Raw genomic sequence first — 26,731 nt, forward strand, 5'->3', positions numbered from 1 at the left:
CGAGTATCCCTGAGAATCTCCACGCACTCGTGTGCGTTTACGCACCGGCAACGCGAGTTAATCCCGCAAAGTGCGAGCAAGATGCTCTCTTTGATCTTTCCACAAAAGCCGCTACACGGCATTGACCGTGGTTTATATATGCCCGTGGTTTGTATGAGCCACTGTATTTGCTAGCTCACTCATTCATTAAATTCGTTGTATAATTAGGCTCACTGGAACGAAGGAGGGAACAGCTCCGGAGCTCGTGGTGGTGCTTTTCCCCCCATGCGTAAAAAACACGCTGCTCTATTTTGTCGCGCGTTTTTTTCTTTTTCTTTTTTTTTCTTTCGCATTCCGATCGCGCGACAGCGTGCGTCTCGATGCGAATATTATTTTCGAATTTAGGTTCTAGGTGCGCTGAAAAATCTTACGGGAATAAATACTTCATCGAAATTCGAAATCGCACTTTGTCACAGCAATATTCGTTAAGAGTGTACATACATATGTATTAAAAATCTAAATAGAGGTGTAACTTAAAGATTATATCAGCCGCACTATCTAATACTTTTAGTCACGTTCAATGCGTGTATCTTTCGCTGATCTTTGTCATTAATCATTTATTCGCAGACGCGATCAATAAACTCAGGACTAGGTCCACTTGCCAGCGACCTTTCACGTACAAGGCACATGTGCGCGACAACAAACGGAGGATAATTAGTCGATGCTTCGTCGCGAATAACTCGCGAAATGGGTATCATAAAAGCCGGATGCATGTTATCTGCGTGGATCTGTAGATCCTACACTACTATATTAATTAATATGCAAATTCAAGAAATATTTTTATAAACAGCGTTTTATTTCTTTCGATTAATTTTATGATTTTAAGCTTCAAATTAAAATTCCGTAAGCAAATAAATTGTATCTAAAGTTATTTAAAGAAAATGTAGTATCATTAATATTTACTTGGCTCATTGAAATTTATTTCGTCAAACGCTCCTCTCTTTTTTATCTCCTTAATCTCTCTCATTTTCTCTTCATAATTTTAAAGTTATTAATATCTTTAATATTACCCAATAAAAAAAAAGATCAATATTAAATTAATTAAAGAATCTATCATTTAAGAAAAAAAAAAAAAATTTTTTTTGTTATCAAAATGGGAATAAAAAAATGGGAAACCATTTTCGACTTCTTATTAAAATCTCAGATTGCGCAGCAATTTCGTAACGAAATTCCACGAAGAAACATTAAAGATTCAATGGCTCTAAATAAAGTGTAAGGATGCAAGAGACAGAATCGCGTGCGGATTTACAGGACGTACAGGGATCGACTTTGACACGAGCGCGAGGAAACGATGACGGCAAAGAGAAAGAGAAGACTAAAGAGAATGAAGAAGAGAAAGGAGGAAGATTCTACGTGCTCTCCCCACCAGAGGTAGAGGTGGTCCACGGAACCGCCTCCGCGGACGGTCTGCCATCCGCCTGATGGTTTTGGTGCGTGTGCCAGACGTGCGTTTCGTCTCATCTCGCCTCGTCCTCTTCCACCCGTGCGGACCAACCTGTGCGGTTGTACCGTGCGGACGGTTTCTTCGCCTCCCTGAGAGTCCATCGGGTCCATCGTCGCGTCTCTCCTCTCGGTCCATCAGTCGGCCATCGGAGTTTACCTGATTCGCCAGCACCGTGCCGTTACGTCTCTCGATCTCCGTATTTATCGATGACGCGATTAATATCGTATGAGGAACGCGACAGCGTCACAGAGTTTATTAACGTCTTCGATAATCGAGAAAGAAAGAGAGAGGAGAAAAACGATAACTAGGATATTCCTCCGGCAGATGAGACATCGTGGATTTAACTATGATATGACTCGATGATCTCGAGGTCGAATTAGGACGAATCTTTTCTTCGTTTCATTTGGCATCCCGAAGAAATAAAATCGGTATACTCGAGAACGCATCATTCGATGAGAGATAAATCGAGGGTCTAGAGTTTTAAAGAGTGAACCTCTCCTCTTAACACATCATCATCATCATCATCGATTTCTGTCTAATATTTCCCGGAGCCGATAACGAAGTGAATCTCTGGGTGATCTACGAGTTCGTAGGAATCGGAATATTTAATATCGAGATAAAAAAAGATCCGATGCGTATAAGGTCGACGCAGGGTCGGCTAAGTAGCCATAAAGAAGATTCGGCGACCTATCCGACCCGATAAATCGCGCCCTGATAACCCTCGATTAATTATCGAATCTCTCTTCCTGCGACGGAAATCTTTTACCGAGAATCTCGCTCATCTGCGACAAAAAAATCCACGAGATGCGCTTTATCTCCCGACGAGATTTGCTACTCGATTTATCATCGATTATGTGACATTATTTGAGTGACATTTATATTTATGTCAAAAGCATCTTTTTGAGTTCGCGAATCTTTGACATTTATAGTTTTTAGTGATTGTGTGAATATCGATCGTCAGTGAAAAAAGTGTTTTGCATCGTGGATTTAACAAGAATAAAAATGGATATCCATCACAATAATAACGATTTATCTTCGATGGAAAGTAAAGCCAGCTCGTCCAGCAACGAACACAGCGGCAATAATTCTTTGGACGATGCTGTGGGTAAATTATTGCAAGGTAAGCATATATAATTTTTGCATTTTGCAATATAATTAAAACGTATAATAATAGAGTGTAATATATCCACTCTTAAAAAAGACATGTTAAATCGATACTCGCAAGTATTGTTGCTTCTTTTCCTCAATGTTGATTGATTATTTCAATATTACGCTGTACATTATTTCATATTAATAAAAATCTGTCATGGCTACGTATTTGACAATTCAAATATTATATATATATAATTTTGATTTAATTGATTTTGAAAAAAACAGATAATACATATTAGTTATACATATTATTATATTACATATAATTAATTTTATAATAGTTATATGTATTTTATAATAAGTGCGTGCCCTAACCACGTGCCCTACTCGCGTGCCCTACTCGCGTGCCCTAATAGAATGCCCTAAAATAATGCACTATAGGCTACTTTCGTTGGACTAGTTGGACTTATTTATCGTTGATCCTGGCCATATTAATTCTGGCTACGTCTAGCCAAAGATGTAGCTTCGACCCCCTATCAGAGATCAATAAAGAAAAATTCTTTTCTCAATCAAATTTACAAGAGAAGTAATAATATTTAATCGTAATATAATAAAATTAAATAAAATTAATTAATAATATAGGATTTATGTAGGTAATTTATATTTATTTTTATTTATTAATATTTATTTTTATTTATTTATATTTATTAAAATGAAATGAATAAAACGTTTGTTGTGCCGCGTGAATAATTTGATGATTTAATTGATTGAAGTAACAATGTTTAATTTTAATAAAATAAAATTAAATAAAATTATAAAAATATATAAAATAAAATTAATAAATAATATAGGATAATATAATATAATTTGTGTCGCATGGCACGAAATATAAAAGAAACTTTCACTTAATTTTTACGCTCCAACAATATTGCAAGAGATATCTCGATTTTTCGTATAATTTACGAAAGTCCAAAACTAGAGGAAAATTATAGTAGAATATATTTCTGCTTTTCAGAAATTATTTTTTCATATGTCGTGTCATGTATCAAGATATTTCTAAGTCCCGAGGAGGATATGATAAATTTTGAAGTTTCATTTTCCAAAATGTTCCTATAACTCTAACAATCTTACTTGCTGGTTGAACCAGCGGAGATTTGGAAAACATATCCCTGACCGCGTATCCTAACCGCGTGTCCTAACCATGTGCTCTACTCGCGGATCCTAATTGTATCTTGTGTACCTTTTGCTACGATTTTAGCCGCCTATTTTGCGTATCCTTATTTAGCTTATTCATTCTTCAGGCCAGTTGGACCTACCTTTCGTTGCTCCTGGCCACTTTCTGGATCGATCTCTAACCAGAGATGGTGAAAAAGGAGATACTCCTTCTTGTAAGGCCGACTATTTAGTCGCCGGCGAATAAATGCAAGATTCTTCTTGCGCTGATAAGGAGAAAAGCTCCTTCTTTTGCCGGATAATTAACACCGGCAGATGAGCGTAAACAGTTCACGCTCGTGCAACTTTACGATCGTTCGTTAGACGTTAGATCGTTCATAATTTTATTTTAACTAAAATAAACCAAATTATCAAACAAAATTTTGATTAAAAAATTATGGCACATTATGATAAATATAAATTAATGATAAAGATAAATTAATTTACACAACATTTATGCCATTTATTATTATATTACAGATAATTTAATTAATTGATTATTTGGTTTTATATTAGTAAAAACAAAATTTAAAAGCAGTATCTACAAACAAATTCTACGATATGAATGAGCTATAAGAAATAAGAATAAGATCGGTGCATGTTATAAGAAAAAGTTACTATCAAACAATAATTGATAAAATTAGTAATATTCTTGATTCAATCAAATCAGATAAAATTTACAAATTGAAAAAAATGTTTTCTTTATAATTTTCTTTCTTAGACTTTAATTTATTTTTGCAATAGATGCAATGCATATCAAAAATACTTATTAAAAGTTATTTAAATAAAACTATTTTAGCTCATCCACATTTAAAGTAACAGATTTATCTACAATCTATAATTTATCTACAATTTCTAGAAATCCGTTACTTTAGAATTAAATAAAAATTTGTCACTCACCGGCACTGATGCGCAACAGCGGAGATTTGGTCTTGAGGCTACGTTGTCTGCAACACACAAATATAAAATCCAAATTATAGCAACGCTTAAAATAATTAATATTTCAAGAAATTATTATTGTACGCATCGAATTTTATATATCTGATACGTATAATAATAAAAAGGTATATAAATATAATTTTATAAATTCTAAAAAGAAAATTATTTTAAATAAAAACTTTTATAGCATGAGTCTCTCTTGTTTAAACTATTCAAACAATGATCGAATTGAATTAATGCGTGTACGGGATTTATAATAATTAATATAAAAATAATAATACTCACCCTTGGGTTGCTCCGCCGGTGCAGGATGCCTCTCCTAGGCCTCCTCCTCCTCTCAGGATGTTAGGATCGCTGCGTTGATCTGTAACATATAAATAGGAGATGCAAATTGTAGTAAAATTATTAATTAATAATTAAAATAATTAATATGTCAAAAATTTATTGTAAGTATTGAATTTTATATTCAATGCATATAATATTAAACAGATTAATAAAACAATTTTATAAATTTTGAAAAAGACACTAATAATTTCATATAAAGACTATAATTTAAAAATGGAAACTTTTACAAGATTGTAGCTTTTATATAAAAATTTTTTCCGTTTCTAATTCTCTCTTGTTTCAATCATATAAAAAAAATCAAATTATGTAATTAGGTAGTCAATTTAAATTGTATGTAATTAATATACAAATAACAATTTACTTACCACAGAATTGCTCCACCGATGCCCGATGCCTGTCCTAGGCCTCCTCCTCCTCTCAGGTAGATTCACACGCGCGATACTTTAAACGGCACACCCGCACTTTTATTAAAAATACTTCCGCACTACATTCACACGCGCGATACTTTGAGCGGCACTTCCGCACTTTCGAATTTCGGTACGATCGAACCCCGTTTCACACGAGAATCATACTGCGAGTCGACAAGTCGGGAATTCACGATTACTCCGAGCAAGGGTTAAGCGAGCAAAGGAAGAAGACGAAATCGATTGATGGAATCGACGCTCAATTCTTGCCCGCGCTTGTTCTCACCGAGGGCCGACTCGAACTTCATTAGGAACGATCACAGAGAACCACCAAGTTTCTATCATACAGACTGAAACTTACGCTTATCATAAGGCTGAGAGACGGGTCGAGAATGAAGATACCCAAGTCCTAAGTGTTCACAATTTAGATCACTTAGAAGATGAGAAATCAGCTTCTCTAGCGAGCGAAAATCGAACCTAATAAAGCACAGCCAACTGTCCTCAATGCGATACAGTACAGCTGATAGACGGTACAAGATGAGGGAACGACGATTCAAAAATCGATCGAATTCTAACCGATTCAGGCCGAACCGTTCGTCGAAGCAGAGCGTGCCCCCAACAGCCAATTCTCGAACCGAAGTTCAAGATTAACCGCGCGATCGTCGCATCTATATTATGCACGATCATACGTTGCTACGCGGCCGGCATTCACCTCAGCCGCGATACTGAGGCGTTTTAACGTTGCGTCTCCATTAATATATTAAATTTATTAATACATAAATATTTATATAATATATATAACATTAATATTGTATTAACGTTACCTAATATCATATAAAATTAATTATATTAATAGGGTATTAATATATTACCGATAGCAACGCTGAGAGATATCCCAGTTAGTCGGCAACGAAGTACGATCCTCGCATCGCGAAAACGGGATAGAAGACGAAGGCGCGAAGACGCGACGACGCGAAAACGCGGTTATGCGGTTACGCGACTCTCTCGTTGCTCGTACGCTCCGATGACGAGCAACAAGGCAACGCACTAAGTCCTCCACAGATGTGCGTGCCACATATGAGTCATTGTACGACTCGTGGCAATGCAGTATGGACACGCGACGCGACGCGAAAACCGTCCGCGACACGTTGACGGAACCGACGCCGCGATAAGCCGTCCGCGGCACGTTGACAGCACTAACGATACGACGAGCCGTCCGCGGCACGATGACAGCGACGACGGCGTTGGGTGCTTGGTTTCCCTTCTCAATACCTCAGTAGGCCTTAAGGCCCTTAAGGTACCATCCAGGTACTATGCCCTCCCACCACGCCAAGGTTACACCCTAGGAGGGTATTATACGTATATAATTTTGTAATATGATATATATATCATATTACAAAATTATATATGTATAACGTGATATTATATTTGAGCATAAATTATCTATATCGCATCCCTCTTTTCTCTTGATTAAAAGAGATGCGGTGTAGATATGTTTTGATAAAACAAGTGATATATGTTATATTATATGATAATTTAGATTGGATTTCTCTACATTATTGAAGAAACAAAAAAGAAAGAGCAATGTATATATTTTAAAAATTAATATAGATGGCAAATAGAAATAAATTATTTATCACACATACCTCTGCTTCATCCATCGTCGGATACTTTTTAGGACTTACTTTTCTTCTCTTGTTCATCTCTTTGTCGTTTTCTCATGACTTTCACATTCACTCGCGAAAACACAGTTTTAATTACGATTAGTCGAATATGCACGATCGCAGCTCGATACTTTGCACTGACACTCCCGATCACGGAACAATCATACGAGACACATATTATATCGTAAGAGAAAACTTGAAAAATACTATTTTGCTCAACATTTACACGATGATAAAATCACGCGTCACGTTACAGCAATACTATTTCTATTGTTGAATTATTATTTTTATTTCTTATTTTTAAAAATAATTAATTGATAATTATAACAATAATAGCGAATTATATTTTAATATTTGTCGCAATTGCGTTTAAAAAGAAATTTAACAGAATGTCTCTTACTGTTCGAGTATCGTCGTGTGAATGATAAGGCCGTAAAGCATAAACATGTTAACAACAGCGCGCTAATGTTTACATCGCTAAAGCCGAATACCATGTCATTGATTTTTCGGAGCCGAAAATAATTTTACGTATTATGACATATATACAAACGGAATAAATTATACAAATATTTTAAATTATTATTAAATAATAGATCAATTATCTAATAAGCGATTAATATCACGGAGTTCATCGTTATATTAATTACTTGAACCTGCGATTTGATAATTTTATTATGCATTTTTAATCTGTATCATATTTAAATCGTCGAAAAGTTAAACGAAAAAGCATCGAACGAAATATAATTGAACTTTAAGTATTTTTTAAGAAATAATTATTGCTTACAAAGAGAGAGAAAGATTGCGATGGAATAATAATTTATAATTTTGATTTCTGTCACTTCGATTCTTGATTAAATATGTATACATCGCGTATATGCGCGAAATACACATCTCAAGATTGATCGTTGCGATATAATTACGTGTTATCTAAGATATGTAAAAGATAACTAAATATTAATCTTATCAAAATATTTTCCGATAATTATCGCGATCGCGTATAGCAAAAGAATTTAACGGAGCGTATCGCACTATTATATTACTGTTCGAGTGTCATCGTACGAATGATAACACGAAAGGAATTTGAGCGTCTCACCCCACTATTGTTCTATTCAATGTGTTCGTCAATAACAAGGCCGTGAACGTAAACAATATTTACGCGCGTCAATGTTTACACCGCCAAGACCAAATACCATGTTAGATATTAATCATATTATTTTGCTGTCGAAATATATTACGTACTATGAAATATACATATGTGCGAAATATAAAAGTTATATTAGTCTTTAAAATTTTGGATCAATTATTTATTAAACGATTAATATATCACGGAGTTTAGCGTTATATTAATTATTCGATTTTATGATTTAATCTTTTTACAGCACGTTCTTAATCCAAATTATATCTAAATCGTTGAAAAGTCAAATGATATAGCATCACGGAAAAAAGTATATTTGATTCTGTTTTGTTAAAAAAATAATTATTGTCCATAAAAATCGTAATAACGATAATTACGGTAAAAACGTAATAACGATAATTTAAAATTTGCTTTTCTATACTTTTAATTCTTACTTTTGTGTGTGTGTGTGTGTGTGTTGTGTGTGACTAAATGAATAAATTAAATGCGATTCAAGATTTATCATCGCGATATATATATATATCTTACATATTATTTACAAATATTAATTAATTATTAAATATATTATAATAACAAATAAATTTTTCGATACTGCTCGCGATCGCGCTTAAAGAAAGAATTCGACGGAGCGTTTCGCACGACCACTTTCCTGCTCGAATATCGTCGCACAAATGCCAATCAAAGTCGAAATACGTAAATGATAGCGCGCCAATGTTTATGCCGCCAAGGCCGAATATGTTTATTGTGATACTTTGCTGCCAAAATATTTCACGTATTATAATATATATACAGGGTGAATCTTCGTTCCGGTCAGACTTTGAGATTTTATAGGAAATTTAATTATATATTTAAATAATTTTGAATGAAAAGTTTCCTACAAACATAAGTTGAAAAATGCTTTCTTAAAAGTTAGATACGCGTAGCGTATTCTATATTATTATGTAAATATTATTATATTATTATATTATATATATATTATATTATATTATATTATATTATTTATTAATTTTATTTTATATATTTTTATAATTTTATTTAATTTTATTTTATTAAAATTAAACATTGTTACTTCAATCAATTAAATCGTCAAATTATCCATGCGGCACAACAAATGTTTTATTCATTTCATTTTAATATAAATTACATTATTTATTAATTTAATTTTATTTAATTTAATTTTATATATTTTATTTTTATATTTTTATATATTTTATTAATTTTTATATATTTTATTTTAGATATTTTTATAATTTTATTTAATTTTATTTCATTACGATTAAATGTTATTACTTCGCAATCAATTATTAAATTTGATTGATAATTTGACTTTCAAATTATTCAAATTATATGACACATAAATGTTTTATTAATTTATTTTAATATAAATTACATATTATTATAAATATTATATATTATTATAAGATTAAATATTATTACTTCAAACAATGATTAAATTTTTTTTTGATTGATAACCATTAGATTGACTAAAGTAAAATTATATTAAAATGATGCGTGACAAACTGTCTAAGATTTTATTGCTATGATAATCGATACTGACAATATTGTTACCTCTTTTTCGCGATGATAATTGGTTATCTCGACGATGCTCTGAACATTACTTTAAACCAATAAAAGCTTGTCATAACTGAAAGACACATTTGATAGGTTAAATATTAAGTGGGTGTATAATTTTTATTTAATTTATTTTGAAAAAGTGGAAAATTAGAATTAATATGTAAGTAATTATATACATATACACATACAAAAGATTGGCGCGCGCGTTTATAGTATTCTAGTCTCTTTAAAAAAAAGGTGAACAAAAATTAAAATACTGTAGTGCAAAATAAGCATCGTGTTTAAAAAATAAGAGAAACAAATTTATATCATAATTATATTCTTTCTTATTTCGGAAAACAATTTGAATCAAAAGAAAATATAAAAGAGAAAGTTGTAGTAAAATATAAAAATAAACATTATGAGGAGAACGCTAGAAAATTAATTCATATCTTTAAGATTTGTTTTAATATAATTAAGTTCAGCTTTGATTATGATTTTATTATTAGCATTATTATTAGTTTTTACAAAAGACTATTTTATCTCATCTCGAGGAGAGAAAAGAAAAGAGAGAGAGAGAGAGAGAGAGAGAAACGTTAAAAAAATTATTAAAACAAATTATTTACAAAATAATTTATATCTTGAACGATTTATCGTGTCAACGAGACATTTAAATCGAAATTGGCCGGCGAAATACATCAATAAATTTAATATAATTATCAGCTTTTTCATTATTATGATTTTATTATTAGCTTTTACAAAAAATTAGTTTATCTCATTTCGAAGAGAGGAAAAAAGAGAGAGAAAGAGAGAGAGAGAGAGAAATGTTAAAAAATGATTAATACAAATTATTTACAAAAGAATTTTCATTTTGAACGCGGTTTATCGCGTCAACGAGACATTTAAATCGAAATTGGCCGGCGAAAAATATCAATTTCCCGAAATAGCACGAAACGCGAGAGACGCGCGCGTCCATTCGCCGCTCGTTCTTTTTCGCCCGTTGTGCCGTCTTTATCGAGTCGTTTAAGAGGGCGAAGATGGGGGAAGGGAAAGGCATATACTGGTAATTGGCGCTGAAAGCCCGCGTCGTCGGCTACATCTCGTCGCTCTTTTCTCCATTTGGCCGCCTCGCAGATTTATCCGCACGATATTCGCACGAGTAAGTAGAAAAGGGGGTAAAACTCGAAAGGGAGAGAAAGACGGGGGGGAGGGGGAGGGAAGGGGGACGGAGTCGGACGAGCCGGAGAAATATAGCCGAGGAGATCGCCTCGCGAAGAGAGAGAGAGAGAGAGAGAGAGAGAGAGAGAGAGAGACGATGATATTCCTCCGAGGAAAATTCGAGAGCACGGCAGGTGCTGCGAACAGAGCGAGACGAGGCGAACGCGCCTGCCACCGCCACTAATTATGCTAGTACCGAATTAAATCTGAAAGATCGCCGCGTACCGAGCGGAAGAAAAGGAGAAGAGGGAGGATAGGGGGAGGAGGGGAGGGGGGAAGGGAGCGATACGTGCGGACCGCGAGACATGATTTATGAAGCGCGTCCGAGACTCAGTCTTCGCGGCGACGAAGTTTCGCCAGAGACACGTACGTCGTCGTCGTCGTCGTCGGGATAGGACCAGCGGATAGACAGGTGGAAATCGTCGGAGGGATGATATCTCGGCCGAACTAATTTTATCCCCGCGTTTAAATATCGGACAATTGCGACGCGAATAATTACAAGGATTAATGAGGTCTAGTCCGATGCAGCGGATTACAAGGGAGAATCGCGGATATTATCACTCTCTTCGCGACTAGCTGAATATTCTAGCGAGATTTAGAGATGCATCTAGACTATTATCTTCCTCGTTAAATATTCTTTTTTAATGATTTTTCGTAAATTTATTTTCATATGTTCTCTTTGCGCATATAATTTTAATAAATAAGTTTGTTATTTTGACATATACATCTTACATGTTCTGGCGACAATCGATCCACACTCAAAATATCGCATCATTACGAGTCGCAGGACTTGTTTCTATTTCAAAATCAAACTCGAAAAAAGATTTTTTTTTTATCTACATGATGCAATACTATGCCAGGAGCGACGGCAGAGTGATGGACACTTGAATTCATTGATGATCAAGGTTGAAAAACCAATGGCACGCGCGAGATGGTTCGTAGGCCGACCGCAAGAATGTATAATCCAAATGGTTTATCGCTCAAGAAGAGAGACAAGCCTGCGCCTACGCCGAGTAAATATTTGCCCCAACGGCGCTAAGCGATACGCATTTCATTACAAAATATCGACGCGATGAAAATACAGGTGGCCCTTGATATAACATATATATCCGATCTTAAATGGACACATCATATACGAATAAACATAAATATATCACTTTTTTATTTTCTACAATTTTTATAAAATTTATTTTTAAAGTCTAATTTATCTTATATATTTAATTATTACATTTAATAATTCTAAATTATAAAATTATTTCGTCTTTTATTTAATTCCGCGAACGCATTTATTTCACCAATCTTTATTAAATATCATATGTATTACCCGAAGAAAGATAAATTCTCGCCGTGTACCTTCCCCGAGAAACTGGACGGTGCGAGTCGGAGGATCGTCGAGCACGTGGCGACGGGCTACGTAATGTCAAACATCGACGGGACAAGGTGTCGAAGCGTTAAAGAGGGCCTCGTTAAAGGCCGGGGGATTTGTAACAGGCGGATTTGTAAAGGAGTTAATGTAGCAAGAGTCTCGACAGGTCGCCCTTGATGGCCGGTATGCCCGAGCACACCGGTTCATTCACCAGGCCACACAACCCGCCTATTGTAGCCCGGCACGGATGCGCTAACTACGGCCCTGATCTCCACTCAAAAGCCATTCACAATCCTGGAAAAACGCGCGAGTTCTCGGTCACTCGCGTGCGCCGCCAATTCACCAATGCGTCGGGTCGTTATGCTCGTAATTAATCAAATCAAAACAGATAAAAGAGCGGAGAAACTAAGATTAAGCGCGATTTGGCGAACTGCAGTTTAACTGTCAATAAATTCATTATTTAATTGCCGGATTACAGTTATGTTCGATATCAAAATTGAATTATCCGATAACAGATACATCAATGTTGTTCAGAGATAAATCTTCATTATGCTATTAATCTCCAGTTCATTTTACGCATAACTATATTATAACAATATTATCTCTACTTCTCTCTCTTTCTCTGTTCTATTTAAAATTTTTTTCCTTTATATGAATAATTATTTAAAAAAAAAAATATGCACAGAAAATACTTTTTTTAGCCGTTCTATGGCTTTTGTAATTAAGTCGTCTACATTGTCGGTGTACCATTGAGCTCCAAAGAGCGGCTGCCTGATTGGTACAGGCTGCTGCTTAGGAGAGGGTCCGATGCTCTTTGCATGCCTAATCGACTACGGAGGGTCGTGTTTCGCCCGATTCGCGCGAAATTTCCTCTATTCCTGTCGCGTTCTCCGCAAAGCCCTTCCGCGTTTCCGTGTAAAATTATATTTCGACGTCGCGGCTATCGGCGCAGGCGTCGACGAAAGGACCTCCCCCGGACGCTTAAAGACGCCGACACAAGTGCCGCGCCAGTGGACCATGGACCCACGGTAATTAGCTCCCACCAGCTTTCCGAACTCCGGCTTGGCGCTTCGTCACGTGCACCGGGTCCCTCCCGAGGTCTCGCCCATACCCCTCTCCTCCCCTTTCCCTTCTCTATTCTCCCCTGCCCTCTGACGATCAATGGCAATTAGTAATACGAAGATATCTTTTTAAGCGTCTTAACTTGACTAGTCAAATACATTTTTTCATATTGATGTAACTTTCTATGAGAATGAATGTTATATTCGCATTCATTCCTTGGTTTCTATGACAGATGCTTTTTTTTTGCGATTACAAAGATTTTGAGTAATTTATATAAAATAACAAATAAATTTTAAATGCGAATACACAAGACGTTTCTCTTCCTGGCTATTCTGACTATGTCAGCTGGTCTTCTGTCATAAAGATAAAACACGTGTTACTGTAAGAGAATAGGATACTAATTTAAATCGAGAGATGAATTTATATCGCCGTTGATAAGTATCATAATCTTGCACTATTAATTTTCCAAGTCTCCCTAGTTACGCATCTGTATTTCTATCTCTTCCTCATTCCTCCAAATCTTCCTCCAGAACCGCTCTCCGGCCAAGGAATAAAGATTTAGGAGATCGCGGTGAGAGTGCGCAAGGACAGATTTACATAAGTCGGTATACATTTGTTCAAAGGGAGACAAGGTTTTACGACCGCGGCTTGCTCATAGGGCTCTTTTCCCACGAAGTGAAATGTAGGAAAACATCCGGAGCCGAATCCTTATTAAGCGGCGCGGAATTTTCGGTAATTCGAAGCACTTACGTCACTTAATATTTCGGCTCTATACCGTCATAAAAAACGTAATTACTTTGTAATAAATTTCAATACTATCATGTCCACATATGACTGACACATATGCCATGCCTAATACATTCTAAGATTTCATTAGATTTTTTTAATGTAAAATGTGACACAAAAATTATAATTGTACCGCAATGGAAATTATTCAATATTTTGAAAGTTAAAAATGACTTTTTCTTGAAAAATCAACATATAATTTCTTTCTCAATTTTCTTCGAATATTCACAGATTAATGATTGATATTATAATTTGCTCGAAAAAAGATATCAGTTTTTTTCACGAAGAAAATTGAAAGCTTGAGATATAAATGAATTTTTCAATTTATCAGACTAAAGTAAAATTTACTAAAGTAAAATTTCTCTTTTTCTTTGATATGCTCATATACACGCCTTCGAACTTTTTAGTATAAATATCATGAATCCTATCATTTATATTTGCAGGATACGATTGGACGCTGCTTCCGGTGACTTCGCGCGCCGGCGGACGAAGAAGCGCTCACGTGAAGCGTCCCATGAACGCTTTTATGGTGTGGGCGCAGGCGGCAAGGCGAAGACTCGCCGACCAGTATCCGCAATTGCACAACGCTGAGTTGTCGAAGACGCTGGGAAAATTGTGGAGGTAATCTAGTTTTCGATTAAATTAATATACAAGGGTCCATGTCGGGTCAATGAAACTTCAAGGTATATAATTTATAGTTATAAAAAATTAAATAAACATAGGTTTGGAAACACTTTGTTAAAAAGTTGTAGCTAATAAACTCTCTAAGTAATTAGTTATGATCAAAATTTAATACGAACATTTTTATGTTTGCATTTGCAATGTTTGTATATTACGAATGTAGTGTTTATATAAAAACCATCGAAAGATAGTTTTTTTTTTAAGTTTCTGCTTTTTTCGTTATTTTGAGCTTGTTTTCTTTTGAACGCCTTAGCAGAATTAAATGAAATTGATGTAATTTAATTAGTTATTTAATTACTCATCAGATTTATTTCGTTATTTTTTTCAAATAAATGTTTTAAAGTTATCTTTCGAAGGTTATTAGCTATAATTTTTTAATGAAGAGTGTTTTTGAACCTATATTCATTCGAACTTTTTTGTTCTAAATTCAATTTCCTATAAGACGCTAAAGTTTCATTGATCCGACCTGAAACACCCTGTATAGATGTATAAATAAATGTTGAATATTTTTTTGATAGATTAAATATTGATTTGTACAAGCAAGTCATTTAATTTTCAAAATTTGCAATTGTCAATTTTTTTTTCATTTCGAGAAAATTAGTTGTGTTTTGCACATAGCAATTATATCAGATAATATTAAGTTAATATTACAATAATGATGCTAAAAAAATATTCAGTATAAAAAAAAATTATCGCTATTCTAAACGTTAACAAAAGATCATAAAAACCATATTAATAACCGATCTTCATATAAAATCGCTTCGTTAATGTCGCATTCAATATCGTTTAAATACTTTTAAATGTTTTTTAAATATTTTTCCATCAGCAGCGCGATATCGAAAATTACGATTTGTTTCCCGCAGGATTTTGAGCGACGGCGAGAAGCAACCGTTTGTCGAGGAAGCCGAGAGACTGCGAAACGCGCATAAGAAGCAACATCCGCATTACAAGGTAGCTAGTTCATTGATTAATTAATTAATTAGCATTAAGATAATGGAGAGTTAGCACGTGTTCATATGAAAACGAGAACGGCGAAGTAACGGCGCAGCATTAAAAATATGAGAAATATTAACGTACGTTTCACACTCGTTAAGAAATTACGCAAGATCGATCTTGATTCGCGTTGGATAGCGAAACGAATTAGCGCGTGCAATACGCATTCGTTTCAAAGCGCTCGAGTGGTTAATCGAGGCTCGATGGCCGGAGCGCGATTTAAATCCCGCCGCGTCGCCCTGGTGATGATTTACGAGAAGAGGAAATGGATTCTCAGATGAAGCCATCCGTGTCGCCGCTCTACGCGAGTGAGAAAGTTGAGCGGTGGCGATGAAACGCGTTAGATGAAATGCAAATCATAGAAAAAAAAGTGGAGCTTTCATCGGTTTTGTTAAACAACAATTGTGTGCTTATTTAAGTTATCCGCTCTTATTACAATTCTATTTACAATTCTATTTATTTCATTCTATTTACGATATCATCACGATACAATATAATGTTTAATTATCGATGTATTTAATTTTCATAATTAAATCTTACAAGTATTTTCCCCTAAGCATCTTTTCCGAATTTTATCTAATCTATTTCCTACTTTTACATTCGTTCATTTATCTCTCCCAGATGATTTTTCGCTGTAGTCATATCGAATTTTTTATAACTCAGGAGAGAAAAATTTCTAAGGAAAGAAATTTATTTGATTTTCTACTCTTTAATCCAATACGACTGTAGTGAAGAATTCGAAATTTAGATGACATAAGATTTAAATAAAAAAAAATGTATTATCATTCGTAGTATCAGCCGCGTCGAAGGAAGCCAAAATCGGACGATCAGATGGGTATCATCATGCACCGAGGTGGGCTTGCGTCGCCCGGTACCTCCCTCGATTCCTCAGCCGGTTCTTCGGACTGCACTTACACCCGTCTATATCCGGATGCTGCTGTGAAGTCATACGAGCGACCGGCGACTTATCACGACCCGGCCAAGTCCAGTGCTTACGATCTGGCCAGACCAGTCTGGGTCAACGAGACGGTCGCAAAGTATCCTGCTGCAGATCATCTCGGCAAGTCAACGTACGAGACGACGTCGAGGAGCTACGCCGAGGTAAAGTGTCACGAGGTCGCCAAGTATCATCACGAGATGACCGGCACCAAGTACCACCACCATCACGAGCCAGCGGTTACCACCAAGTACCCGGATCTGCAAACCAAATCTTACGAACTACCCAAATATCCGGAGACCAAAGGATATCCAGACGGTCTAAAGTATCCCGCGGAGATGAGCGGCGCCGCCGCCGCCGTTAAAGCGCCTTATGCCTGTGTACACGGACAATATTATCCCACCACGGAGGGATACACCGTCCACAGCGAGGAAAATGATTATCAGCCGCAGAGCGTATCGTCACATCCCTCTTTTTATCCCTACATATCGGCGGCATCCATGACGCAACCACCGTATTACATGGGACCACGATAGATCTCGCGAGTCTATTAAAGGTGATGTGATGCAAGACTATTCTTACAGTCGAAAAATTATACTTTCTCTTCGCACGCGACGTATATTAATATTAAATAATTATCAGCACCAAACAGAAAGTTACTAATATAATTTACGGATGTACACATAGACATCAATTGGAGCAATGTTTCTACGAAAGCAATGCAACCAATGCAAGGGTCGCTGGTCTTCCATCCCTCTCCATCTTCATTCCTCGGTCTATAAATTATGACGAGACGAATTATGTATCACTTGAGTATTGATAACGCAAGTGAATATTGTCCTATCACTTGATAAATTTTGAACGTAGACGATTGTTCATTACCGATCTTCAGAAATTTAAATCGATCAAATATTGTGTGCGCAGCAAAAATTCTGTAAAATATTTAAATAGCGAGTGTGTTGTACTTAATGAGACAAAATTGATAAACTTATTCTATGAAATAAGATATATATCCGATTGCTTTGTAATTTCTTTTTTTATTTATTCTTCTTTGTAAACTCTGTGACAATGCAAATAAATCAGATCTATTATCTTCTTGTTTTGCGACTCAATATGTAACACATTTATATTCTTCGAGACTATCTGCAATATATAAAATAAAAAAAAAGAAAAAGAAAAGATTTAAACACAGAATTTACAAGCAGATTCTTAAATTATATATATATATATACAAAATGGTATATATATATTAAATTGTGTATATCGTTTTATGATATTCTAAGTTGCTAAAAAAAAATTTAATTTTAATTGATCTAGAAACATTGGAAAAAACGCAAATAAAAAATTAATATTACACTTATCAAGAAATCGGCGGTAAGTAGTGAGGTAATGTCTCTAATACACATGCTACGTGATGAGACAGTTGCTAGGCTAATTATCTAATTATTAACCGAACCAGCGGCAAATCATCAATATATTAATATCATATGTAATAAATAATATGATAAATAATATGCAACATACTTCTGCAACCAGGTACTGTTCCATTGCGAGGCGCGATAATGCATTTTTTAATCATTGTCCAAATTGCTATCGCGATCGATGATAGCTGCCAGTTCCTTTACTTGATCTCGATTCGCATACATAAACGCCTTTGCGGTCCAAATCATGTGCGCCAGAATCTCGTCGCTCTTCTCGTCCATGGCGACATCCGCCGTCAATTGCGGATTGAATCTGTAATATGGTACGCCGATCATAGAACACCAAGTACGAGCGCGATCGACTACCCGGCCATCACTGGCCGTCGCTTGATCGACCAATAACGTTCCCAGCGCTGAGATACCAAACGCAAGCTTGGCGGTATCCCAGAGACTCTCAGGTCGAAAAACATCGATTTCGTTCAGCGCAGCGGCAGTCGGCATAAGGCCTGTGCCAATGGAGACCACCAACGACAGTGGTTTCGCCTCTTTCCCGCGATCGATGGCCTTCAGTGCCAGATTGTATTCATGAATCTCCGTCATGGCGTCCAAAGTGGGATTATTAGCGATCAAACCGCCGTCCAGAAATCGACCGAACGCACGAAAATATGACGGCGCCGCGCCGGTCGCTCTCGCCGCCTTCCAAAGAAGTTGTTCCCGCGGAGGCAACGTCGATTTAAACATCATATTCTCTGGCACTTTCAACAAGGCACTGGGCGACTCGTAGTTACGGAATAAATGAAGATCCACAGGTTTCCGATCGGCTAGCACGCCCGTGATCATTATCTTTGGTTTCTTAATGTCTGCCATAACTGTATATGTACCAAGGCACTCTTTCAGCACCCTCTCAAGGCCTTCGCTATTGTAGGGTCGCGAGCCTACGAAGGCATCTTCCTTGATACGGAAGTAGAGTGCTTGGCATTCCCGTAAGGATTTGCCCGCGGCGAGGCCGAGCGCTAGAATACCACCAGTGGAAGTGCCAGCGATCCAGTCGAAGCAATGTATTACCGGTTTGTGAAGCACTGATTCGATCTCCAGCAGCGTCTGTATGAGAACCAGTCCACGAATACCACCGCCGTCGAGACAGAGCAGCCTGCCGCCTTTGATTCGCTTATCGCGTCCATGCTCGGCCATCTTTTCCATGCTCGATACATGAAGCATCTGATCCAGAATTGTGCGCGGTACATAGTGCGGCGGTTCCGATGGTGCGACGCCAGTATAATTTTCGTCGTGTTTGCAACCGAGATGGCAGCCTGTCATCTCCTGCGGGCATCTTTCTGCGCCCACCGCGTGCAGTAGATAGATTATTTTATTGCCCTCAGTAGTATCGACGTTTGCTTTGTGCCTGGGTGTTTCCGACTTCCAATTCCGCGCGTCGATATCAGCGCCAAAACCAATGAGCGTCTGTACAATAGCCGGAGTTTCCGCCTCGACGGCAAGATGTAACGGTGTGTTACCATCGTTGTCGACAATGTTAACGGACGCCATATGGCTCAACAAGGCGACCACGCAAGGCAATCGTTTGCGCATCACCATCACGTGTAACGCAGTGCGCCCTTCAAAGTTGAGTGCATCGATGTCGCAGTTGGTCTCGATCAACGCCGTGATTACTTCCCGGCTGCGCGACCAATGTAATGGCGTGCCACCAAACTTCATGTCCTCTGCGTGGAGCACATTCGGCTTGTTGTGCAAAAAATCACCGACGTAACCGGGACTGGAAGGCTGACCTTCAGTAGCAGGTATATTCACGTCGGCGCCGATTAATAAAAGTGCTTTGACACATTCAGGCTTATCATTCTGACACGCGACATGGATGGGAGTATGACCGTTGCTGTTACGACTATTTAGACTATTTGGAAGACCCGAACCCAGAGCGAGAATGATCTCTTTAGTGGACGTAGCAGCGTAATGGTAGACCGTATTCGCATTGTGATCTAGATGCTCTAGCGAGCTTTTCGCCGCTATTAGCATCTCGACGGTGCGCAAGTTGTTGGTTTGCACGGCGACTTGTAAGGGCGAAATTCCAGTCTCCAAATCACCGCTGTTGAGTTGACTATTGACAATGGCATGCATAAAAGCATCGTGAAGCGCGAAGTAGGCCGCTAGATGCGCCAGAGTCCAAGTCGGATGTTCCACCAAAGTGTCACAAAGCTTTTGAATTTTTCCAACATTGCACATCTTAAAGAGGAGATGGTAAATCAATATAATAATAACTACCAAATATAATCTAATTTATGTGTGTAAAAGAAACAATAGAGGTATATTGAAAACAAAAGTTGTTTCTGTTTAAAGTATACTTACAGATTTATCTTTACAAACGTGTTTAAAATAAAAAAGAAACATTACCTCGCGTACTATTTGTACAAGTACAGGAACTTTGTCTTTGTATATTAAGAATCGTGCTTCTGCTCCTTCCAAAGTTTCCGAACGGAACAAACTGAAAACACACAAAACCATATAAAGCAATATTAAAGATACTCAAGGCTCAGATAATTAATAAAATCAATGAGATTAAAATAATGTAACAGAAAGCTAATCATACATGTTGAAAAATGCAGAGTCTACTCATCAGTAGACAGATTCATACACAGATATTATATGTTAAATCATATATTAAAGTATAATTATATATATATATAAAATAATATAATTTTTGCTTTTTTTATAATTTAATTATACAAGATGCCATCTATCTTACTGTATAAATATTTATTTTTCGATAACTATGTTGATTTGAAAAACATTCTTTTGGAGAATTGATAAATCTGAGAGGGATTTTAGAATATATGTGAAAAGAAGTTTGCTAAAGTGGAAACATCAAGGAAATTTAAAAGTCAACGCACTTTTTAAAATGGAATGACTGCTTTTTTATATCTACTATTTCTCTTCAGATATCTATCTCATTAGCTCTTATCAATAACAATGATAAAGGTAAGAGATTGACCAACAATGTGATTTATTTAACATATTTTAATAAAGTATTAACATGATTATACTAAATTATGAAATAATATTCATGCAATAAAATTTCAGTAAAATTTTTTTTTGTATGTTTTCTCTTTTTGTATCATTTTGTTAGCAAAGCTTATTACAAAACAAGTAATATAACATGAATTAAAAATTGTAGTTCAAAAACTATTAGTTTCAGGATATAAGTATCTTAATATCTTTTTTAGTATTCAATTCTCTATCAAATTTTATCATTAAAAAGTAGTTATTAAAAAAAAAAAAAACGCATTTGACTTCCAAATTCCCTTCTTAATTTTATTTAATAAACTTTTTCTCTCCTATATATTCCAGCATCCCCCACAAAATCTGTCAACTTTCTAAAGATAAAAGATTTTCAATTCAATATATAGTTTCCAAAATATGATTATTTATCTACTAAAATTAGTCATTCTATATATATTTTACACTAATGATGTTTTACGCTACGAAATAACGATGATGAAAACGATGATGCACCTGTACGCCTGGTGTAAGGTCTCCGTGCAGGGTCTGTGTAACACAATCTCATATTTGTCTTGATTTTTAATTTCGCCAGGCCCGTAGAGAACGATGCCATCCTCGCGAGAATGTATACGTCGATTAGTGTATTGTTCCGGTCGAACTTCCTGAACGACATTCGGCGGCACATCCGAGAAGACGATATTTCGCAACACATTGTTCGCGATTGTACCGAGCCATGCCATGGTGCTGATTGATATTGCGAGAGTAACGATGTTTCGCGACGATAGAACGAGACACGACTCTCTATCGTGAAAAAGTATTGCGCAACTGCACGTTACTCATCGTGCCGAAAAAAAGCGGCATGACAAAGAGTTTGTACTATGTACCTTGCTCTTTTATTTACCCGGCTCGCATCGACAAGCTTGACATTATCCGACTCTAGATTGACCACGAACACCTCGTACGATGAAAACGCGAAGTTTCGCAATCAGGGTTGCCAATATTGAGGAATAAACTTTCCGTCTGTACTTTTTATGCTCTTTCTCACAATAGTTAGCTTTCGTAAGAAAAATGTAAAAAAAGAAATATATAATGTTGTACGAAAATTTTCATCTGTCACTCATAAATCCATATTAAAAAAACATTACCAGTTATACTTTTACAACATAATTATGTCAGTTGCAATGATAGATTAAAATTCTGGTTATATATATCTTTTATATTTAAAACTTTTTAATAAAAAAATATTATATTAATATTAATTATAATTTTATATTAATTTTACAATAATTGTTTAATAAAATTACACATTGTGATATTATATTGATAGAATAATAATTGACTGAATGATTAATATGGGAAGTAACAATCATAAATTCTTGCATCAATATTTCTTTTTTTTATTAAAGATATAGATAAATATTTTTATGCCACACAATATCATGTAATAATTATATTTTTGGAATTAAATAGTTCATCTAACTTAATAGACTCTCACATAGACGCGCTATTTCGTCCTTTAAATTTCATCTTAAAAATTCACTTCACTTCTTGAAATTAATAATATACAATGGCTCTATTTAAACCAGTCTTAAAAAAACTTGATGACAAATTATATTAAATACAAAGCGTTATACACAAAAAGATTTCTTAATACGAATGTGACCTAATTCTGCCTTTGGATAAAGCCTCTTCATATATTAGCAATTTCTATACACGTGTATATATATAAAAATTAACAAAGTATAGAATTATTTATAATGCGAAACATGTATATCACTAGTAATCAATCTAAAGTGTATTATAAATCATAAAAAGGATTATAAATTGATCATATACTCTTGTTGCAACTTTAAAAAAAATATCAAATTCTCCATATTAAGAGCAGTTCTATTTTTAAATAATTGTTGTATACTAAATTCACAGCCTATATATACATTTCTTCCTTGTCTCTATATACAATTTTCGATTTAATCATTTGCAAATTGTTTAAAAAACTTGAACAATTGCAAATGTGTTTTCTTTTTATAATCAGTATCGATTTTTAAGTGAAATCATTTAAAAATGTATCGCAACAACAAAATTCGACGAACCTTTTCACCATCAATATTGTTGAATTTATTGATGAATATTTTTCGTTTGATGAAGCCTTCGTTCAATTCCCGCTCACTCTTCGCAGAAACATTTGTTACAGATTAACATCGCTTTTTGGAAAGTTGCTTCTTTGTTCATGAATACATCATTGAAGTGTTTGTGGATTGTTAAGCGGTTCATATCCCTGCAATAAGCAGTTTTTATATGTTAGTAACGGCGACCAGTATAAATTTTTCTCGATAGAAGTGAAAAAAATCTGTATCAAAAGAACTTTTCATGGCCGTTCTAATCACTTTTTCGATTTAGTCAAGTTAAATCTTGAATAAGCAAAGACTAATTGAGAGAAAAAAAATAAAGCAGAAAGAAAGATCATACTGAATTTGAAAATAACAGAAAGATTAGACGGCAATAGACAAGTCACATAAGTTCACACAGCCTTTTCACTGATTCATGCTGCCATAATAGCATGTATTTGGCTGTTTGCTTCCAGGTCTTACAGTGTTATTAAATGAGTCACGCAAACGTTCTGTAAACGTTTTGTATTCCATTTCTGGGTTACTTTGCCCAAAATCGAAGTCCGCAACTTCTACCGTAAATCTTGCTCTGCTCTGAATATAATACGCTACACCAAATACTATCAACACCACGGCAACGAGCGAACAAGAGACTGGTACTACAATAACTGACAATTGCGGTTTTGTTGTAACTGCAAAAATGTATTATATTATTGTGTGATGTTGTCAACAAATTAAGACATGAGAATAATAGATATTTTTTTATAGAAATTTACCTTTGTAAATGTTTATCGTTAGCGGATAAATTTGTGTACTAACTTCGTTGTTTAATACGATCAATATTGTATAGACACTGGGCTGAAGAAAATAATGAAAAATGGAGAAATTGCAAGAATTTAAGTGTTCCACATTGTTGCATGTCTCGTTTCCCGTTACGTTGTATTTTCCACGGTAGAATTGAAGACATTTTGAAAAAGGCCCTGATCCCTTGCAAGTTACATTCAAAGACAGCATATCCCATGGTTGGATCCAGTTTGTGCCTTCCACTGAGATGTTTGATATAGGAGCTAAAAATTCATTGAAAAAGAAAAAAATTACATCATTTTTTTGTATAGATAAATTTGCAAGCTACAAATAAAAATAATATATATTTGCAGTCACAAATAAAATAATTTCTCTGTAGAATATTAATTATATGTAATTGTAATTTTACTAACCACGAACGTAGATTTTCTTGTGAAAGTATCCATATATTTTGTTAGGATCCGGCGGAATGAGAGAAGTATTCGAACAAATGTAAGGTGGTGCAGATATATTGGCAATATCTATTGTGCTTACAGTGATCGGAGATGCAACCGTTGGAAATTTCACCGTCGGATTTGCACTCACGACAGTTGTTGGTAACATAGTTGTGGTTACAACTGTGGCATGAGTTCCATTTGAATTTGTTGTAGTAGTATTTGGTGAGATTGTCGTTACATTAGTGGGCGCAGTCGTAGTTGTAGATGGCAAAACGGTTGTAGTCGTTGGTGAATTGTACGAAACAATCACTAAAGCCCCTATTTCGTGTGTCATCCCAGGAGTTGTAAAATTGTAAGCAAAGGCGAAATCATTTGTTTGGCCATAATACTGACAATCGATAAACCAATATGTTGATATCGTCGTTGCGTTCTGCATTATAAAGTCGTGATCTCCTTTACGTATATCTATCATTACTTTTGTTTCGTTCAATGAAGAGATATAATCTCCTACTATGGTTTTATCATTTTGTTTTATAGTTATATTACCATTAAGATATTCTGAAATTGAAATAGTTAATAAATATAAATAATGATATATGTTTAAGAATAAAAAATAGTGAAAGAAAATTTTAATAAAGTATACCAGTAATCTCAAACTGGATACGAGCGCTTGTGTCAAAAGGCCAGAAGAATGGCCAAGAAAAAGAATTGACTTCTACTGCTACTATATAGGTTCCAGGAGTGTTAATTTCTCGTGGATAACTTATATTCCAAAATGTTGTTGTATTTGTCGTTTCAACCTATAAGGTTTCAATCAATAATATATAAAATTGACAACTCTGTGATAAAAACAACAAAAAAATGTTGATATAATACCAAATATAGATAAAACACAAGTAAATAAATAAATAATTAGAAGAAATACCCACAAATTTAAATTTGATCAGATATTAATACTGTCCCTAATTTTAACAATTTTCTATTCCAAAAATTAGACAAAACAACTCAGTAACGTTAAGTTTTAAGCAACAGCTTAGTTACAAAGATATGACAAATGATACATTATATTATATTTTTATATTATATAATTTTTCAACCTCATGTTCATGTTTCATCAATGAATTATCCATCCATTTGTATTTGTATCTCCCATGTGGTCGTACGTTATCTTTCTTATACAAATCCGCTCTAAAAGTGATTGTAGCACCCAAAATAGTTGGTCCATCGTGTGATAGTTTAACATAGTCCGCGGCAGTAACTACAAAATAATTAAAAACTATGGAACAATATGTTTACCACAATCAATTCTAAAAGGTCACATATAAGTCATTTTGAACCTATCAATATTTTAATGATAGAATATTCCAAAGACCTTAAATTAATAAAAAAATGTTTATATTTTTTAACATGTTATTTTGTTGTATATAATTATTTTCTACAGATGTCAAGGAATATATATACATTTTCATAAATTTTTTTCAAGCACTTTGATGCTGCTAAAATGACAAGACAATATGACTCATGCGACTAGAAACAGAGCAAAAATTATGTGTGACCCTTACAAGAGTTAACATTTATGGGCGTGTAAATGGCGCAAAAATGTAAAGAATGAAAAAAAATATTAATATAATGGTGACAATGCAACGTGATACAACAGAAAGCAATATGCTTTAATTATAAGTTATGTTTAATTTCTCATTATTACCTTGTAAGAAACACCAAATACTCCAAATAAAATGGCAATAAAAACGAGCTGTTTGCATTCTGTACGTTATTGAAACGTGTCACATTCGCTATTGTTTTTAAATTATTTGAGCATACATGAAGCACTGACAATAATCCTTGACGGTTCTTCGCTGACTGAATCCTGAATCGCCATTTTGCTTGATTTATTCAGGTGCGTCGGTGCGCTCCACTTGGCGCTATTTTCGCATCGAAGCGAAATGGATCATTCTGCGAAGAATTTTACACTGCGCAGCGAAAATAGTGTCAAACGGAGTGCACCCCATGTTTACCAACATTTACGATCAGCAAATCAGACAGAGAGAAGCCTGAGAGAGGCCATTCCGCCATTTTTTGAAAGA

The 26,731-nt window shown here is 35.1% G+C and overlaps 3 protein-coding genes across 6 annotated transcripts; 1 reads left to right on the plus strand and 2 right to left on the minus strand.

Moving 5' to 3' along the window:
• The first annotated feature begins 1,483 nt into the window (after positions 1–1,483).
• LOC126858599 (transcription factor SOX-9-like) lies at positions 1,484–17,481 on the plus strand. Its single transcript, XM_050609071.1, has 4 exons — positions 1,484–2,603; positions 14,704–14,881; positions 15,805–15,892; positions 16,727–17,481. Exons 1-4 carry the CDS (start codon positions 2,486–2,488, stop codon positions 17,405–17,407), a joined length of 1,065 nt encoding a protein of 354 aa, XP_050465028.1. The 5' UTR covers positions 1,484–2,485; the 3' UTR covers positions 17,408–17,481.
• Positions 17,482–17,665: 184 nt separating this feature from the next.
• On the minus strand, positions 17,666–22,276 carry LOC126858572 (85/88 kDa calcium-independent phospholipase A2). Of its 3 annotated transcripts, none has more exons than XM_050609016.1 (4): positions 21,815–22,276; positions 20,696–20,786; positions 18,396–20,527; positions 17,666–17,803 (listed from the first exon to the last, which is right to left on the minus strand). In XM_050609016.1, the coding sequence occupies exons 1-3, from the start codon at positions 22,039–22,041 to the stop codon at positions 18,443–18,445; spliced, it is 2,403 nt and encodes an 800-aa protein (XP_050464973.1). In that variant the 5' UTR covers positions 22,042–22,276; the 3' UTR covers positions 17,666–17,803; positions 18,396–18,442. The 3 variants fall into 3 exon arrangements, with proteins under 3 accessions (XP_050464973.1, XP_050464972.1, XP_050464971.1); XM_050609015.1 differs by lacking the exon at positions 17,666–17,803 and adding an exon at positions 17,826–18,014; XM_050609014.1 differs by lacking the exon at positions 17,666–17,803 and having other exon boundaries at positions 18,332–20,527.
• Positions 22,277–22,658: 382 nt separating this feature from the next.
• On the minus strand, positions 22,659–26,579 carry LOC126858579 (uncharacterized). Of its 2 annotated transcripts, none has more exons than XR_007688700.1 (7): positions 26,353–26,579; positions 25,745–25,905; positions 25,291–25,447; positions 24,624–25,205; positions 24,183–24,473; positions 23,768–24,098; positions 22,659–23,576 (listed from the first exon to the last, which is right to left on the minus strand). XR_007688700.1 is itself a non-coding variant. In XM_050609036.1 (7 exons), exons 1-7 carry the CDS (start codon positions 26,408–26,410, stop codon positions 23,538–23,540), a joined length of 1,497 nt encoding a protein of 498 aa, XP_050464993.1. In that variant the 5' UTR covers positions 26,411–26,574; the 3' UTR covers positions 22,660–23,537. The 2 variants fall into 2 exon arrangements, 1 of the variants encoding a protein (XP_050464993.1); XM_050609036.1 differs by having other exon boundaries at positions 22,660–23,576; positions 23,890–24,098; positions 26,353–26,574.
• Between the last annotated feature and the right edge of the window lie 152 nt (positions 26,580–26,731).

This window comes from Cataglyphis hispanica, chromosome 26 (genome assembly GCF_021464435.1).
Source record: "Cataglyphis hispanica isolate Lineage 1 chromosome 26, ULB_Chis1_1.0, whole genome shotgun sequence".
NCBI lineage: Eukaryota > Metazoa > Arthropoda > Insecta > Hymenoptera > Formicidae > Cataglyphis > Cataglyphis hispanica.